Source organism: Plasmodium vivax, chromosome 7 (genome assembly GCF_000002415.2).
Source record: "Plasmodium vivax chromosome 7, whole genome shotgun sequence".
Classification (NCBI taxonomy): domain Eukaryota; phylum Apicomplexa; class Aconoidasida; order Haemosporida; family Plasmodiidae; genus Plasmodium; species Plasmodium vivax.
In genome coordinates, this window is record NC_009912.1 from 1070858 (window position 1) to 1088429 (window position 17572).

Genomic DNA, 17572 nt, shown 5'->3' on the forward strand with positions numbered 1-17572 from the left:
ATTGAGGTGAAGTTTAACTGCGGATTGAGCGCAAAATTAAAATCGTGAGTACGGGTGAGCATAAAAAAAAATGGGGGTGTACTTCAGAGGGGAGATGGAATTAAAAATCGCGCAACGGGGAAATGGTTCGCTGTTTAGCGGAATGGATGCACTCTTTCGCCGCTGCGAGATGGAAGTGCGGCACTTCTCAAAATTGGGGGCATCCGCACGAAGCGCCCAGTGGAAGCGGTCATCTGGTGGCTTCCTCCGGCATGTTCACACGTGCGCGAGGCGGAATGGCCGCACATCCGATGGTGGAACAATCGCGCGGGCTCGCCCCCAATGGGACGCCCCTCAAAGGGACGTTCTGCAGTGGGCACACTCTTCCATGGTGACCCACTCGTATGCATCCATTTACGCGTGCAGTGCCCCCCTTTTTTCGCGTGATAAACGGTCACTACTGCAAACTCATTTCAGCTTCAAGGGGTAGGTGTGTCATCAGGCAGGAATGAATCGTACAGAGGGGAAAAGGAAGAAAAAGAGGAAAAAGAGGAAAAAGAAGGAGAAGGAGAAGGAGAAGGAGAAGGAGAAGAAAAAGAAGAAGAAGGAGAATACGGAGAAGGCGAAGAAAAAGAAGAAGAAGGAGAATACGGAGAAGGCGAAGAAAAAGAAGGAGAATGCGGAGAACACGGAGAGGACGAAGAAAAAGAAGAGACAAAGAAACACATCAACTGCAAATGAAATCAGTTAATTCAATTTAATTACAAATGAAAAATCACCTAGGTGCAGGGTACACCGGGGGCCCCCTCTCAGCGAAAATACGCACATATGTGTCACCTCACATATAAAAAAAAAAAAAAAAGAATGAGTCACCTCACGCACACGCGCCACATACCGTTGTGCCTCTTCGGGTGAACATACATGCATATATGTTGATGGTGCGCTTGCAATAGATGTGGGGGAGGGGGGGAGAAACCCACTTCGTCAGGTATTTGAAAAATGTGTGGGAAAAGCGAGACGGAGGGGAGAAACCCACTTCGTGTGGTATTTGAAAAATGTGGGAGCCAGGTGATGGGCACCACGCGGGTGCGAAGCGGTTGAGGTGTGTGTGTGTGGAGGGAGACGTCACATAAACAGAGCCGCGAGCAAACTGTAGAGAGGCAGTCGTTCGTGATGGCGCAACTGCGCCGCAGCTTTGCAACTTTGCCTCTACTTCGCTACTTCGCCACTTCGCTGCGAAACTGGGCGGCCTCAGCTCCTGATCTTGATGAACCTGTTTTTCTCCCGGACGGGCTCGCCCACTCCGCCGAGGCGCTGGCCCACGGAGACAGTCTGGTTGGGCTGGACGTTCCAAGAGAAGTCCTTTTTATTTTCAAAGATGACGACAATGGAAGAGCCCATTTTGAATTCCCCAATTTCGTCTCCCACTTCGACGCTTTTAAAGGAGTCGAAAATCTTGGTGTTGATATCTCCCCCCATGTAGCTCAGCTGAGTCCTCATATTATTAGTGACGAGCTCCTCATCATTAATTATTTTAATATTGCCCACATTATACGCACTAATGGCTGCATAGTAGACGTTCCCACCTTTCCACTCTCCAGATAGAATGACCCTCTCGTTGATGTTAAATAGGTTATTAATAATTTTAAACATCCCCTGGAAAACAGGAAACAACTCCCCAGATATGTGCCTCCTAATTTTGTACTTGAAGTTAAAGGGGGCATGAAAGTGGTGGTATTTTTGGGGACTCAAATAAAAAATGGCATAAAAAAATTTGGTACTGCCATCGTTGTACTTTTTCTGAAAATTAGAACCCAAAAACGTGTTTACGTTAAATTTGACCCCCTTAATGTTTTCCAAATAATCTGATGACAGCTCTCCATAATCCATGAGCTCACTGTCGCATGGGCTGACTATAGAGTAGTCACTTACATCTCCAATGGGTCTCGTTTCCTCTCTTATATAACGGGAGAAGAATTCCCCAAAGGATTTGTATGACTCTATTGGGTACTTTATTTCTTCCTTGTTAATCTTCATGTACTTGATTAAAAAGTTGAAGATGAGCAATCGGTACGTGTTTGGGATTTCGATTTTGAATATCTCTCCTGTGATGCGACTCCTTGTTCTCCCGAAGAGGAGACGCGCCCAGAAGAGCTTGTTGCTCTGCGATGCATTTTCGCTATTGTCGTGGAGGGTCAGCACTTCGTGGTACTTGTACTGAAACATCAGGATGAAGGACAGGATCGTCACGCCCGTGATGAGGTACTTGTTCTTGTACAGCCGGAAGAAGTTGCTGTCTCGCTCATTCTTCTTCATCCTTCTGCGGGGTGGCGGGGTTAGCGGTGTTAGCGATATTAGCGGCGGGGTTGGCGGGGTTGGCGATGTTAGCGGCGGTGGCCGAGTTGACTGCGTTGACTGCGTTAGCCGAGTTGGCAGCGTGCGCCACTTTCGTGACGTTCGTGACGTTCGTGACGTTCGCAGCGTTTGCAACGTTTGCAACGTTTGCAACGTTCGCGCCCTCCAGAACACACCTCCGCACAAGTTCGACCAAACGCATGAATGCCCGCGCAGTGTGAGCGACGCAGGGGAGCTGACTTCTCGTGCGCTTCCTCGCGTGGGAAAATGCTTTTTTCCCCCTTTCTTGTGGGGGTCAAAAAAAAAAAAAAAAAAAAAAAAAGTACAAATATATATATATATGTTCGTCCTTCACTTGTTCGCAAAACTTTTCCGCGCTTCGTAAATTGGTGTAATTTCCGGGAGACTCAAAAGTTTACTCGTGCCACTTTTTTTTTTTTTTTAATTTCTCTCTTTCTCTCCTGCGCGGGGGGGAAGGAAGAACGTATGCAGGTGGTACAGATGAACGTATGCTGGTGGCACAGATGAACGCATGCCGGTTGCACAGATGAACGTATGCACTCTGGCACGCACTTGTGCACGGGGCAAATAAGCGAATGCAACTTGTTCTGGTCGTGGCAATTTTTCGTTTCGCGCGAGCGCACGAAGGTTGATCATCCGATCGGGGTGGCGACGATAGCGGCGGTGGCAGTTCGCACTTTCGGGACTGCCAACTTCGGATGCGCTAGCTGGCGGTGCTATCACGCAGCGCAACCCGGTCGGAGTCGCCCACCTGGTGATCTGGTCAACCAATCTGGAAAACCAATCTGCCCAACCGATCTGCCCAACCAATCTGGCCAGCCAAATTTCACCGCTCCCCCTTTCGAGCCCCTTCTTCTCGTTGGCGGGTGGACCCAAAACAGAGGCCACTCGTGCATACGGTTGGTTACGCTGCTCTCTAATTACCTTTGCTCTTTCCTCTTTGGGAAAAAAAAAGATTTGTACCTCTCGGGGAAGTGAGGTGGCGAGGAAGCAGTTGGCATTTAGCAGTTAGCCGCTAATCGCTAATCGCTAACCGCTATCCGCTAACCGGTAGCAGAATTGCGCGTGTGCCACCTGCGCGACTCCTCTTTGCTGATGACGCAGGGGAGGAGAGGTGAACTCGGAAGGGGGGACTATTCAAATGGGTCAAAAAAGGACGATGGGAAAAACAGGTTCCAATTGGGTGATACTGCCAATGGAGGGGAGGAGAGGCTCTCTCCAGGAAAGCATATTCACACTGAGCTCGCCACTGTGCAGGTGGCTGCTACGCTGGCACGCTCGGTGTGTAACACGGTGTGCCCTCGCAACTGGGGAGAGGCTCCTGCGCAGTTTACGCGCAAGCCTGTGTGTGAGGAGACATGGACTCGTCACAGGTTGGGGAAACAAAAGGCAAAAAAAGAAGGCAAAAAAGTGGGGTAAAATGAAACGGGCAAAAATGGCAAAGTTGGCAAAAACCTGCAGCGAGCGCACACACGGGGGGGGCGCGCATACGTGGCGGTCATCACACAGTCGCCGAGAGGCACCCCCAAAGGGAGAATTACTAACAGGGCAGTTAAAAAAGGACAAAACAAAGGTGAGGAAAAAAAAAAAAAAGGGGAAAAGAGCGTCGTGCGCCCAATCCTCATGCGAAATAAGCGTGAAGGAGCGCTGGGACGAAAAAAAAAGAAAAAAAAGAGAAAAAACGTAGAAATGTAGGAACGTGTAAGTATATATGCTTAAATGCGGAGAGTTACCAATTTGGGAATCATAAAAAAGGGGTTCATCAGGGTGGAAACGCTTTTTCGCTGATTCGGTGGAGAGCAATGAACATTCAGCAGTTTTCTCTTTCTAGGGGAAGAGAAAAAAAAAAAAAACGAATCTACGTGCGGTGCGACACCTATATGTAGGAAAAGTTGCTGTGAGAGTCTCTGCAGATTGTGCATACGTGGAGGATGGTCCGCAAGGATTACACCTTCCGTGTAGTATTTAAATGGTGGGCACTTGCGGCATTGTGGGCAGGCAGGCACTCCTTCGCTATCGTCGACGCGGTGGAAGTGGAGGGAGAGATGCGCGCCGGGCTCTCAAGAGTAGAGGAGCCGCACCAGACCCGATCGGCACATGGCTTTTTCCCCCAACTGAGGCGAACCACCGCTAGGGTTAGCGGCGATTGCAACCCTAGCGGCGAAATGGGCGAGAATCCCAGCGTGGTGCACCTGTCACTGCTTTGCTGCCCACCTTTTAATGTCGCCTTCTGTGGTTAGGCGGGAAAGCGGCCATACACGATCTTGCCCCTGTAAAGCGGCCTCCCTCGCTTGCACAGTAGTACGTACGTGCAGGTATTTCATCCCTGGGCATACTGGCGCGGCGGCAGCTCCGCTCAATGCTGAGCAGAAATCGCACAGATGGAATTTAAGCGGGGCGTGCGGCCAGGCGAAAAAACAGCGCCACGTTCCATGCGGGTAGTAAGGAGGACCATCCCGCTAGGCGGTGCTGTTAGGCGGTGCTGCTAGGCAGTGGTGCCAATCGATACCGCCAATCAGTGCTGCAAATCGCTACCGCCAATCAGTGCCGCTAACCGCTACGCACCGACCGGCTGCTCCTTCCCCCGCGTGAGGCAAAAGTTGAGGCGAAATTTCTAAGGGGCATACCGCGAAGGAAAAAAAAAAAAAAAAAAAAATGCCCAAAAGGGAGGTGTACATGTAAAAAGGAAAAGAACGAAAGAAAAAAAAAAATATGCCACTGCCAAACGCCTATCGGCAAAGGTTCCCACTTGACGAAACTGAATTGGTATTTTTGTTCATCCCGAGGTGTAGCGGGCGTCCCATTGTGCGCAAGTTTTCCTGCCCCTTAAAATGAGGCACTGCCCGCACGCGTAAAAAAAAAAGAAGCAAACACATAAGCGCTAACGGCTAACCGCTAACGGCTAACCGCCAACCGCCAAGCACACACGTGACACCATGACGGCCGCGCACTACCTGAACCCCAAACTGATGAAGAACTACGATGAGCTGACCGCGCACAACCCCCACTCCAGCGTAATTATTCACAGGAGGATGCGCACAGCACAGCGTCTATATGTGCGGCCGCGTACACTTAGCAGCAAGGGAGTAACTCCTGACGTGTGTGCCTGCTGGCAGAGTGGCGCTCGAAAATGTTGTTATTTCATCTCCCCGTTTGTTAACTACCCATGACTTGTGTGCTTCTCTCGCTTCCTACCCCCTCTGGCTCAACAGGACCCGCGCTTTCTGCAGATGAATCAGTTTAACCACTGCGCCTACAGGTACACCATGTTCTGCCGGTGCGCACGTGAACTGGGGGAGGACAACCCCCGCTGCAGGTGAGTCCCTCTCGGGAGGTGTCGCCAACATGTGGCAATCGAGCATCTTGAAGGGGCAACTCTTAAACGGACGTGATCAGTTTGGCGCGATGTGAGGGGTGTATCGGTGCAGAGGGATGAATGATTCCTCCTGTTGATGGGGATTCCCCCTTTGATTATCCTCCTCCCATTTTATTATTCTCCCCCCCTTTGGTGGGTCTTCCCCCCCCCTGCCGACTCCCCCCAGGTTTCAGTACTACAGAGCCCAAATTGCCTGCACAGCGGAGCAGCTGGAGGATTGGGACGACCACAGACAGAAGGGTACGCATTGCCCCCTTGGGAAAAGGAGACCACTCCCGATGCGAAGCGCGTTGCATCCATTTCGTTTTGAGTTTTTATTTTTTTTCCGAGCGGGGGTCTCTCCATACACTCCTACCATGTGTGTCTTCACCCCGTAGTGTGTACTGATGCACCCGTACGAATGGGCATTCGCCAACCCTCGTATGTTAACCCACCCTTATGTTTGTGTGTGTTCTTTCCCCCCGTTTGCAGGAACATGCGCCATGGATGTGCTGCCCGACCGGCTGACCGCCCACCTGAGGCAGTGATGCGTTCGGAGCGGCGATGGTGTAGAGATGGTGTAGAGAAGTTGCAGAGAAGTTGCAGAGAAGTTGCAGAGAAGTTGCCGCTACACTGCCGCCACCTTTGCAAGTTTAGTGAAGAAGCCATTTCAGTTGTTAACAAGGAGGGTGTTTTTTTTTTTTTTTTTTTTTCCTGTTTATTCCTCTTTGCAGAGTGGCGGAGCGTGCGGCTAGGTTGCTCCTTAGAGGCTTCTGCGGATGGCTCCCCGAGTGGCCATTTCAAGTGACCATTTGGGGTGCGCCGCGCCTTCCCCTATTTTTTGGTACAAAAAAAAAAGAAAAACCGCTTCACGCTGTCTTTAATCCAACACGGGCAGAAGCAGGCCACCCCAGAAGATACTTTACCCATTTTGCACAAGTGGGTTGGCGATCCCTTCTCGTTTCTGCGGAGCTGCTCTCAGGGCCAGGAAGCCGCGCGCGATGGGGAGGGTGTCCCCAGTGGTAAACACGCCGCTCCGCCCGCAGTGGTAGTATACTCACCCGGCCGCTTTGCTATGTGCGCTTTGCTAAATGCCGCTTTCCTTAGTGCCGCCCCCCCCTGACGGCTAGAAATTTTCGTTCACGAGGACGTGCGGCTTGCTGAAGAGCTCAATGGACTCCTTGATTTCTTTGAGCCTTTTGCCGAGCTCTATTTTCCGGGCCTTGTCTTTGTTGCTCTTGTATTCCTGTGTTGCCTCCGTCAGTTGTGAGTGCAGCTCCTTTAGGACGTAGCTCCTCTCGTCGTTCTTCAGGACTCTGTAGCCCTCGGGTACGTCCGTGGACTCATCTACAATGTCCTTTTTTTTCTTCAGCATGTAGGTGGGTAGCTTTCCAAAGTTCTTGTGGAGATTGTCTCGCTTCCCCTTCTCGCTGCTCCGCAGTTGGCTCCCCCGTTTTGAGAGTTTATCTATGATACTGCTTTCGCGTTTAGCGGGCGCGCTTGCAGGGGCGGCTTCCGCTGCTGCCTCCGCGGCTGCGTCTTCGCGCTTCTCCCCTTGGGATTTGCCGGGCGCCTCCCGGTGCTCCGCTTCCTCCTCCACGTAGTCTGCTTCATCCTCCTCATATTCTGCTTCTTCCTCCTCATATTCTGCTTCTTCCTCCTCCACGTAGTCTGCTTCTCCCTCCTCATATTCTACTTCTTCTTCACCCTCATACTCTACTTCTTCTTCCCCCTCATACTCTGCTTCTTCCCCCTCATGCTCTACTTCTTCTTCCTCATATTCTACTTCTTCCTCCTCGTACTCTACTTCTTCCCCCTCCTCGTACTGTGCTTCCTCTCCCTCCCCCACGTGCTGCTGCTCAACATGCTGCTCCTCCACCCGCTTCTGCTGCGTGGCCTTGGTGACGCCCAGGGGGCACTCCCCCGCCCTCTGCAGATGCTTAGCCACCTTGGAAGCCACATTCTCAAATCGCTTCATTTTGAAAGGCTTCTTATTCTTCGCTTCTTCCTTCTCCTCCAAGACCTTCTTCTGTAGAGACGCCTTCTCCTGGATCTTCATCAAATTCTCCTTCATATAATTTTTGTCCTCCTTTGTTCTGATGTGAGGGAACGCTTTGTTTATGTCTTTCATTTTGCTTACGAAGCTGCTGGAGGAGAGCTGGTTTTGGGCGTTGATTTTCCTTTGGGCATTGTTTTGGGTGCTAATCGCCTTGGTGGCCTTGTAGAGCTCTCTTTCCTCCTTGAGCTTTTTCCTCTGTTTTTTGGCCAGCACCTTCCGCACGTTTTCGCTCAGGTGTTCGTGTTTGCCCTGCTGTGGGGTGGCGCCGGTTACGCGGCAGTTAAGCGGTGTAGTAGCGCGTGTAGCAGCGCGATGGTTCATGCTTAGGGTTAAAGTCGGCAGGGTTATAGGTGGACTGATGCTGGAGGTAGACTCACCCCCCCATGGGGGAACATCTGCCTGGCCACCCCCGTGCGCTAACCTTCGCAGCGAATGGCAGACGGGAGTTACGCCGCGCATGGTACTCGTGGTACGCGTGGTGCACTCGGGGGGAGAAACAATGCACCTACTTACTTGGTTCATCGTGGGGGCTAAAAAAACGCTTAAATGGGAAAAGTGGAAGCGCTGTGCATGCGGTTGGGGCCTATTAAAACCATTCGGGTTCCTCAAATGGGAAGTAGACGTGCAGCTTGCCTTGCGTTGTTTTGTAAAAGAGGAAAGAAGTGTGATGGGAAAGGAGATTTTTTTTTTTTTTTTTTTTTTTTTTCCCACCGCTGGGGAAAGAGGTAGAGGAGGCAAACTAGTCGGAGGTGCTCCCCACATGTGTGTACACATGACGCTGCTCCGAGGTGACTGTCAAGCCATTGTTGCCGTTTCTTTTCTTCTCCCCAAAAAGGACGGCGGTGCCTAGCGGGTGAATGGCTTCACAGGTGTGGCATCTCTTGTGCACACGTAGTCCGCATCATTAATTTTGTGCCCTCCCCGCATGTGTACTTTTGGCGGCCTTTGCTTTTTTCCCTCCTCCTCCGCGATTTTTTTTTTTTTTTTTTTGGAGAAACCTGTCTATGGGTATTGCATCATTTCAGAGAAGGATTACGCAAAGGGGGATACTCGAATGGCATCAAATTGTCCCTCATTTGGGGATTCTTTTTTTTTTTTTTTTCCTTTTCCTTTAGTCCCCCCAGGAGCGGTCTTCAAGAAATCACTCAACTGTCACTTGGAAGGAAATAAAACTGCGCACGTTTGTACCCTTTGACACCGCTGCGGAAGTTGAAGAAAACTTGGTCCCTTTGGGAGAAGCCACACAATTGAGGGTGCCCGTAATTGTATGTCTCCTTTGAGACCGCGCGTGCACACTGGAGGGATTCCACAGGTTGGGCTCTTTCGCCTCCCCGAGTTGAGCACTCCACAGCGCGACGCGGCGTTGATTGTAAATCCCCTCTCGACCAACGGACCAATGGCAGAAAAGGAAGCCCTCTTTCACAACAGCATAAACGACCCCTACGTGGTGAACTACGTGTGGCTTTACGGAGACAACATGCGGGCTGCGCCCAGGGCCCCCCCGGAGATGTCCCCCCCTCATGTGGTCAACGTCCGCGGTGAAGACACCTACGGGGGGGGCAGCAACGGGGGGTTCTTCACGCGGGGATTTTCGCATCCTTCGCAAACTTCGCCCATTTCGCAAACTTCGCCCATTTCGCAAACCTCGCCACTTTCGCAATTTTCGCCCATTTCGCCCATTTCGCCCGTTTCGAAAATTCCCTCCCCGTCGGCCCGCCTGGAGAAAAGGGAAGATGCCGTTTGTTGACAGAAAAAAAGGAAGAAGAGAAAAAAAAAAAAAAAAAAAAAAAAAAAGCCACACTTTGTGGGGCCATCTTTAACGTGTTGTCAGCGAGGTGTCCCTCCTTCTGCCACTTCGCGGGGACAATCCGTGTAAGCGTCTCCGCCGCGTTGCCTTTTTTTATTTTTTTCCCCTTCATAAGGGGCACAACTTGGCGTAGCAGCCTCGGCAGTGTTGCCTCTTACGATTGAAAGGAGGAGAGTACACGGATTGGGAGGGGGCGGTGGAGAGAAGTGGGTTACGTAGGCGACATTTCGCCTAACCCCTTAACCGCCTCGCCCCTTCACCGCTTCGCAGCTTCACATCTTCACGGCCTCACGGCCTCACCGCCATACCGCCTTACCGCTTCACCTATTCGCACACCATGGCGGGGACGTCGAACTTGCGGTAGCACCTCTCCCGGTTGAAGCCCTCCTCATCATAAAGAATATACACGTAGTCCTCCACCCGGTCCTGATAGGTTTTCAAAAAGTGGTCAACGCAGTGCTGCTTGTTGTCTAGCATAGTGCACCTCGGGGCATCGTGGGGAGTCCCTCCCTCCACTCTCCTGCTTGACATGTTAAACGAAACTCGGCCCTCCTTCATGTGCATGCCCAGGCATTCTAACATGTAGGCAGTCCTCTCCTCATTATGTATGGCTATGCACTTGTCTATGAAGCTGACGTTTAGGGCAAACCTGTTCCGGTTGTTGGCTGAAAATAAAATGCTGTGGAGGTAGTCCAGCCGAATGCGTTTCACGTTGGGGAAGAGGCAGCATCGCTCGATGAAGGAGAGTTGTTTTATCCCCTCGAAGAAGCAGAAGTAGTTGGCCCGTTGGACTGCCAGGGGGGAAAAAAAATTAAAAATGAATAGAAGAGGGAATAGCAGGGACGGCTATAATAGTGGTTAATTTTTTTTCTTTTTTTGTGGCAGTGTGCACGCGGGTAGGGGCATCCAAATGGAGCACCCATTTTGGTGAGTCTCTTTCTTTTGGGGGACCCCCCTGTGGAGCTTCCTTACGTTCCCTCCATAGACCAAGCGACGCTGAATACCTCTCGAAGACGTGAAAGAAATGCGCGTAGGTAACACCGTAGTAAAGACACGAGTGCATTCCATCTGGGGTGCACACGTTCAGGAGGACGATGCAAGAGAGGCAGAAGTCAAGGTGACTCAGTGTAACCTGCTTAAACGAAAGTTTGTTCTTCAATATTTCGTTAATCATTTCGCTAGTACAAGAACCCATCTCGGTTCTCCCCCTCTCTGCATCTAAGTTAGAAGCAAATCGATTCTTCTTCAACACGAGGTCTATTTCGTGCAGCACCTTATTCACAAAGTTGGAAATGTAGGAGGACACGCTGGCGACGTTCTTCCGGTTGTCTTCGTGGTTGAAAAGGAACTGTTCCTTATCCGGGGGAGGCGCGCTTCTCGCGGCCCCTCCAGCGGTCCGTCCAGCTGCCCCTCCAGCTGCCCCTTTAGCGGCCCCTCTAGCGGCCACCCCAGCTGCGCCCCCAGCTGCGCTTCCAACTACCGTTGCAGTTCTCCCCCCCCCGGTGCGTCTCGATGTGCCACTGCCCTTGAACTTCACATAGGAGTACAAAAAAAAGGAGACGATGTAAAACTTAAAGTGGGAGAAATAAATGAGAAAGAGGTCCTCCTGGGTGAGACGGCTCTGTTCGCTGAGGGTCCCTTCCCTTGTCTCCCCTTCTGCCTCCACCATACCCGGAGGGGTAGTAGCTCTACCACGCCCCTCCCCCCCCCTGCTCCTGTTTAAGAGAATCAAATGGAAGTTATAGTCCAGCCGAAGTCGCTTGAGCTTATCATTCAAATACAAGTAAGAGAGCATGTAAATGATTATATTATTGTTAATTCGGATGCATCTATCAAAAAGATTTTCCTTCTTTACTCTGGCGTTTACTTCCTTGTCTATATTTTGGAGAGTGATTTGTTCCTCTGTGTAGAGGTGATGGAATAGCTCGTTTGCGTAATCGAAGTGGGGGAAGTTCCTCTTCGGTTGGGTGGTCCTAGGTGGGGGGTCCTCCTCGGGGGGGCCGCAAGGAGCGCCGCTCGTCTCGGCCAGGGTAGGTCTTCCCCCGGTAGGTGAGCTATTGGAAGCCTCTTTCTTGGTTTCCTCTCCCTTGGTTTCCTCTCCCTCGGTAGACCGCGCCCCGTTTAGGGCACCCCCGAAGCGGAGCCGCCTCACGCTCTCCAAAAACCTGTCGTAGCTCCCTATCTGGGTGTTAAAGAGAAAGGCGTTCCTCTCCCCCTCCCGGAGCAGCAACGCCTGCTCCTCCTCATCTGCCAAGTGAATAACGAAGTGAAAAAAAATGAAATACAAATCCTTCAAATAGAGGTTGAGCAGATAGTAATTACTCAGTTCCAGCGTTTCTATGCACCTCAGAGTGCCCACGTCTTCTATTTTTATGTTTCGCCTGTAGCCCTGCAGGGGGGGGCAACGTCGATGTGGTAGATCGTTAGAGAGGCATGCGCGTAGGTGGTGAGCCACCTTCCTGCCTCATCGGGGAACCCCTTTTGAAAGCCTTCTGTGGCCCTTCCACACAGGTGGGTCGAGTGGGCGGGGTGGACGCAAACCCGTTTGGGAAGTTCTCTCGAGGGGGTGCACATATCAAACGGGTGCCTCACCACGCCGGTAAAGTGCCGCCTTATCACCACCCCGGTAGGGGGCCGTCTCCCCCTCAAAGCGCCTCACCTCAATTTTAATTCCGTTCATCTCCAGGGCGGACGTTATCTTCGAGTCGTCCGACGTGCAAAAGCGTCTGCAGTAGTTCACCATTTTCGTTTGCGTCTTCCCGAATTTGCCGCTTCGTTATGCCCGGTGGGGGAGTGCGGAGGGAGAAAATTGCCACTAATCTGTCAAGTGCACCCTTCAGTTTGCCGCTCCCCCCCTGGTGGCCACCACTTCTTCCTTTCCTTTCCTGTCCGGCCTTTCCCCCCGCTCCGCAAGCATATCCAGTTGATCTAAAAGGGAAACCCACTTCTGGGGGAGACGCAATGAACCCAAAATTGGAGAAAAAAAAAAAAAAAAAAAAAAAAAAAATACACTCCTACTAACGTCCTGTATGTTTGAGATAACCCTAAATGCATCTGTTCACGAGTTCGTTTCTACAGCTTTCATTGTGTTTTTTTTTTTTTCCAAAGGTACAGGTGCATGGTTGGCAAAAAAAAAAAAAAAAAAAAAAAAAAAAAAAATAAGGATCACAAATGCTGAAGCTAAACAGAGGTAGAGGTGTAAACGGGGGGTGGAGGTCTCCTGGGGGCACAAAAGCGGTAAGATAAAGCAGGCAACAAATAAAAAAAATAAAATAAATAAAAAATAAAACAAAATAATAATAAAATGAAAAAGTGAAAAAATAAAAAAGCGAACAAATGAGTAGGGCGAACGAACGAAGGAAGAAGCCAACGGAATGAGCAGTGCTAGCTTGTTCATATGGTTACGGGCAACTTAGGTAGATGTAGGAAAAGCGCAATTGAGGGGAAGCAAAAAAAAAAAAAGATTGAAGGGCTTGCCTTTAGCGAAGAACAAATGAGAGTCGAGCAGCCTCCTCCTCCTCCCACAGAGCGAGTATGCCACAACTGGCCAAGTAGTTAGCGAATTAGCGAATGACCGAATGATCGAATGATCACCCAAGGTTCATGCAAAGTAGGGGGAGAGGAAAAAAAAAAAAAAAAAGGATACAAAAGGATGCAAAAGGATGCAAACGGGTACAAAGGGATGCAAAGGGATGCAAAAGGATGCAAGGGATGCAAATACCCTACCGATACGTTACCAATGCGGGGCTAATCAAAATGGGCAACAACAAGCAGTAAAGAGTGGCACAAAAAAAAAAAAAAAACGTTCAGAGGATCGGCGTACACCCGTTAGTGGCCTAAACCTCGAAGCAACTAAAAGGGAAAGTGTAAAGGCAGAGTGTATTTTCACGTGCAATAGCAGAGCATATGTGGCTCGAAGCCTGTGAGTGCGCACGAACGTATGAGAGTACAAACGTATGAGAGTACGAACGTATGAGCGTACTTGCCTCGCTTCATTTGCGTAAATCACTGCTAGATGAATGAAATGTGTAAAGGCCCAGCAACTGCAATGCCTCGCTCAGAGAATTAGACATCACACGCTGCTCTTTCAGTTTTAGCTTTTTAAGTTACTCTGCGCTTTCAGATTATGCTTCGTCTCTGTTCCTTTTCAGCGCCACTTCAGTGCCACTTCCGCGCCCTGCTTGGCCCTTTTTTTGGTTCCTTTTTTGGTTCCTTTTTCGTTCCTTCTTCGTTCATTTTTCGTTCCTTCTTCGTTCATTTTTCGTTCCTTTTTCGTTCCTTTTTCGTTCCTTTTTCGTACCTTTTTTGTTAATTTTTCGTACCTTTTTTGTTAATTTTTATTTCTGTTATTCTAGCCCTCATTCGAAGGCGCTGCGTGTGTGGCTCTGCATCTGTGGCTCCGTATGTGTAACTGTGCATCTGTAGCTTTACATCTGTAGCTCCACATCTGTGGTTCGCACCTGTGGCTCGCATCTGTGGCCCCACATCTGTCGCTCTGCATGTGCAACTCCGCACGAGCAACTGCGCATGTGTAACGCTGCACGAGCAACGCTGCAAGATCAACTCTGCATGTGTAACCCTGCATGTGCAACGCTGCATGTACAACTCTGCATGCGTGCCGCTGAACGTGCGGCTGTATGTGTGAGGCTGTTCACTGGTGCTTTGTTCGCCGCCACTGTTGCTTTGTTCGCCGCCACTGTTGCTTCGTTCGTCGTCACTGTTGCTTTGTTCGCCGCCACTGTTGCTTCGTTCGTCGTCACTGTTGCTTCGTTCGTCGTCACTGTCGCTTCGTTCGTTCTTCTCCCTTCTGCTCATCCATTGCTCTATGCTCCTTCATTTAATTATTTTTTTTATTTTTTTTTATTTTTTATTTTTTTTATAAATCCCATTTGTTCCTTTCATTGCATAAATACATATAGCGGAAAAACAAAATGGAAGAAAAAGGCCAGTCAAAAACTAAGCGAGTAATGGAGTCTCCTTACGACATTGAATTGTATTACTCCTTCGTAGCTAAATGAAAATATTTTGTAATGTATATGTCTGTGCATATGCGTTATGTTGGGCGCATGCTTTGCCAAGGGAGATTTTTTTTTTTTTTTTTTTTTTTTCATCCTTTTTGAAGTTTCCATATAATATAGAACAAATGAACGAAGACATTTCATCTAGCTTTTTTTTTTTTTTTTTTTTTTTTTTTTTTCCCTCCATGTTAGGGAATCGCTGGACGAAGAGAAGAGTACCTCGGTGTTGAAGTCCTTGTTGGGGTAAAAAAAAAAAAATAAAGGGAGCAATTTGAGGGGCGCTGCAGAGGGGCAATTTGAGGGGCACCGCAGTAGGGCAATTTGCAGGGCCGTTCGAAGGGCACTGCGGAAGGCGGCGCGAGGGAATTAGCTCGTCCAGTGTGGCCACTCCTGCACATGCACATACGCACATGTGCACATATGCACATATGCACGTGGTGATGGTGGCGGCGCGGGGCCCTCGAAATGTGCATGCCGCGCAGCCCACTGCGCGTAGTGGCGATCGTGTCGATGCGTCTCACACCGGATAATCCGACTTGTCATTTTTTTTCGTTTCTTTTTTAACTCCTTTTTATTTCTTTTTATTCCTTTTCATTTCCTTCCATTCCTTTTCATTTCTTTCCATTTCTTTCCATTTCTTTCCATTTCTTTCCATTTCTTTTCACTTCTTTCCGTTTCTTTTCACTTCTTTCCGTTTCGCCCTGTCCTCGCTGCACCCCCCCAGGGTTATTAACACAGACCAGTCGCTCAAGTCATTCACATTCAACCACAACAAAATTGTAGACCACCTGGAACGTGACGCACTACAGGCTGTAATAGTTATCCGGACTACGCAGTAATGTCAAGCACCTTTTTTTTTTTTTTTTTTTTTTTTTTTTTTTTTTTTTTTTTTGCAAACATTAGCTATCTAGCGAAATGGGCAAAATCTTCCGACGGTGTAACTGCAACTCCACATGTGAAGCTCCACCAAATATGTAACCACGGAGCATCCGTTAAACACATTGCTTCGTTTTTATTATTTCTCTTTTTTATTTTTCCCCTTTTTTCCTTTTTCCTTTTTTTTTTTTTTTTTTTTTTCCTCCCCGACAGGTATGAACAATTTTATAAGCATGTCCCCCTCATAGCCGCTTTGCACAAAATTGACGTCGTTTTGATTGAGCAGCAGTAAGTGGGGAAAAGGAAAAAATGGTGAAAGGAAGGAACTCCTCTGCGGGGGAAAGCACCCACGGCGTGGGTGGACATCTCTTTGGCGGTCATCTCATGTGATGGCCATCTCATGTGGAAGGCAGCCATTCCGACCGTCCCCTTCTCTCCCTCTCCCCCTCAGCTATGTGAACACAGTGGAGTTTGTCAAATTGCCGAAAACGGGCCTCATCGGAATCCTGCCGCTGCAGGCGGAAGTTCAGTCACTTCCGGGTCTTCCCGAGAAATTGCAGAGCTTAGTGGCGACCGTGCACGCCTACCACTTGGAGATAACCCCCCCGTACTTGTTTGGCCACCCGAGTAATGACAAGGCAGAATGGAACGCGGCAGCGCGAAAGGGTGCCGCCCCCCTGCCGTTGCCGCGTCTCTGCTGTTGCCGCTTCTCTGCCATTGCCGCATCTCTGCCATTGCCGCATCTCTGCCGTGGCCGCTTCGCCTTTCCTGCCGCCCACCTCCTTAGCCGATTTCCCCGCCCCTTGCAGACTACATCAACACGAGGTTTAAAGTGGAAGAGGTAAAGGGAAAGCCCTATGCGAAGCATCTGTCGCGGAAGGAGAGAAAGGCCTTACGGAAGGCCATACGGAAGAGCAACATATGAGGGCAGGCGATTCCACAGGAGCGAATGGAGACGAACGGGTGAAACGAAGAAAAGAAGAAGCGGCGTAGGAAGAGGAGGAATAAAAAGAAGAACAACAACAGCAATAGCATGTACCGCTGGCACCGCTGGCACCGCTGGCACTGCTGGAACCGCGCTGCACACGTGAAGATGCGCGCCCATTTGTCAATTGCAAAGCACGGGGAAATAGCCTAAAGCGGCATTTGCCTCATAGCAGTGGCACGTTAGAGGAGCACACGGGGGAGGCCACAGGGGCGTGACCCTGAAGGGGGCCCACCACAATGGCAACCCCAATGGCAACCATTCGTCTTTTAAAAAAACAGAAATTTTAATTCCCCGCTGTTTTCTCTGCATTTCTTTTAAAAAAAAAAAAAAAAAAAAAAGGGGGAATGGCGAAACGTAGCGCTCGATCAGAGGCTGCGTCATTTATTACGTCTTCGCTGAGTATGCGCCTCCAGAGGGTTTGTCTTTACTGCATTTGAAAGCACGCCCGTTGAGGTGCCTCCCCTTTGGCTGCATATCCCTTCCAGTTTGTCTTTATTTTAACTTCATCTTGTCCTCCCTCTGTCTGAATTACACCTTCGTCATGTGTGCCTGGTGTGTGTGTTGCGGGTTCATTGTTAGACCCTTTGGCTTAATTGCTCCTCCACCGCGTCTGCACTGTGTGCACGTTATGTTTTGCTTGCGTCTTCTTTGTGTGTTCATCGTGGCTTCATTGCGTCATCATCGTGGCTTCATTGCGTCATCATCGTGGCTTCATTGCGTCATCATCGTGGCTTCATTGCGTCATCATCGTGGCTTCATTGCGTCATCATCGTGGCTTCATTGCGTCATCATCGTGGCTTCATTGTGTTTTCATCTTGCATTCACTTTGTCTTCACCTTGTCTTCATCGTGCTTCACCTTATCTTCATCGTGCTGCATCGTGTCTGTGCCCCCCCAACTTCCACCAAAAACGCCCCAATAAACCCGAGGGGTACATCCTCCAGTGTGCGAACGAATGTCAAGTTGACGTGGAGCAAAAATAAAAAAAAAAAAAAAAAAAAAAAAACAGGACTGACGATCGCGGTGATGAGACGCAATTGTGAGAGAGGGAGGCCCAACCGCCATGCCTACCGCGATAACCATTGATGGGTTGAGGTGGCTCAATTACAACACGG

At 49.8% G+C, this 17572-nt stretch overlaps 6 protein-coding genes across 6 annotated transcripts; 3 read left to right on the forward strand and 3 right to left on the reverse strand.

The window, feature by feature from the left end:
• Positions 1-487: 487 nt before the first annotated feature.
• On the forward strand, positions 488-730 carry PVX_099835 (hypothetical protein; the record flags this gene model as incomplete). Its single annotated transcript, XM_001614766.1, has 1 exon — positions 488-730. One exon carries the CDS (start codon positions 488-490, stop codon positions 728-730), a length of 243 nt encoding a protein of 80 aa, XP_001614816.1.
• On the reverse strand, positions 632-2295 carry PVX_099840 (phosphatidylserine decarboxylase, putative; the record flags this gene model as incomplete). The annotated part of the gene is made up of 1 exon (XM_001614767.1): positions 632-2295. The coding sequence occupies one exon, from the start codon at positions 2293-2295 to the stop codon at positions 1231-1233; it is 1065 nt and encodes a 354-aa protein (XP_001614817.1). The 3' UTR covers positions 632-1230.
• A 2717-nt stretch (positions 2296-5012) lies between these two features.
• On the forward strand, positions 5013-6522 carry PVX_099845 (hypothetical protein, conserved). Its single transcript, XM_001614768.1, has 4 exons — positions 5013-5369; positions 5568-5671; positions 5898-5971; positions 6203-6522. Exons 1-4 carry the CDS (start codon positions 5292-5294, stop codon positions 6256-6258), a joined length of 312 nt encoding a protein of 103 aa, XP_001614818.1. The 5' UTR covers positions 5013-5291; the 3' UTR covers positions 6259-6522.
• Positions 6523-6836: 314 nt separating this feature from the next.
• On the reverse strand, positions 6837-8291 carry PVX_099850 (hypothetical protein, conserved; the record flags this gene model as incomplete). The annotated part of the gene is made up of 2 exons (XM_001614769.1): positions 6837-8018; positions 8283-8291. 2 exons carry the CDS (start codon positions 8289-8291, stop codon positions 6837-6839), a joined length of 1191 nt encoding a protein of 396 aa, XP_001614819.1.
• A 1609-nt stretch (positions 8292-9900) lies between these two features.
• PVX_099855 (hypothetical protein, conserved) lies at positions 9901-12319 on the reverse strand (the record flags this gene model as incomplete). The annotated part of the gene is made up of 3 exons (XM_001614770.1): positions 9901-10367; positions 10549-11965; positions 12236-12319. The coding sequence occupies 3 exons, from the start codon at positions 12317-12319 to the stop codon at positions 9901-9903; spliced, it is 1968 nt and encodes a 655-aa protein (XP_001614820.1).
• Positions 12320-14507: 2188 nt separating this feature from the next.
• PVX_099860 (hypothetical protein) lies at positions 14508-16395 on the forward strand (the record flags this gene model as incomplete). Its single annotated transcript, XM_001614771.1, has 6 exons — positions 14508-14569; positions 14787-14837; positions 15319-15429; positions 15684-15758; positions 15922-16097; positions 16280-16395. 6 exons carry the CDS (start codon positions 14508-14510, stop codon positions 16393-16395), a joined length of 591 nt encoding a protein of 196 aa, XP_001614821.1.
• Positions 16396-17572: the final 1177 nt, after the last annotated feature.

Coding starts and splice junctions, on each gene's coding strand:
- PVX_099845 (XM_001614768.1), top strand. CDS start 5,292: ATGACGGCCGCGCACTACCTGAACCCCAAACTGATGAAGAACTACGAT. Junction 5,370..5,567: donor CGCACAACCCCCACTCCAGC/GTAATTATTCAC, acceptor CTGGCTCAACAG/GACCCGCGCTTTCTGCAGAT. Junction 5,972..6,202: donor GGACGACCACAGACAGAAGG/GTACGCATTGCC, acceptor CCCCGTTTGCAG/GAACATGCGCCATGGATGTG.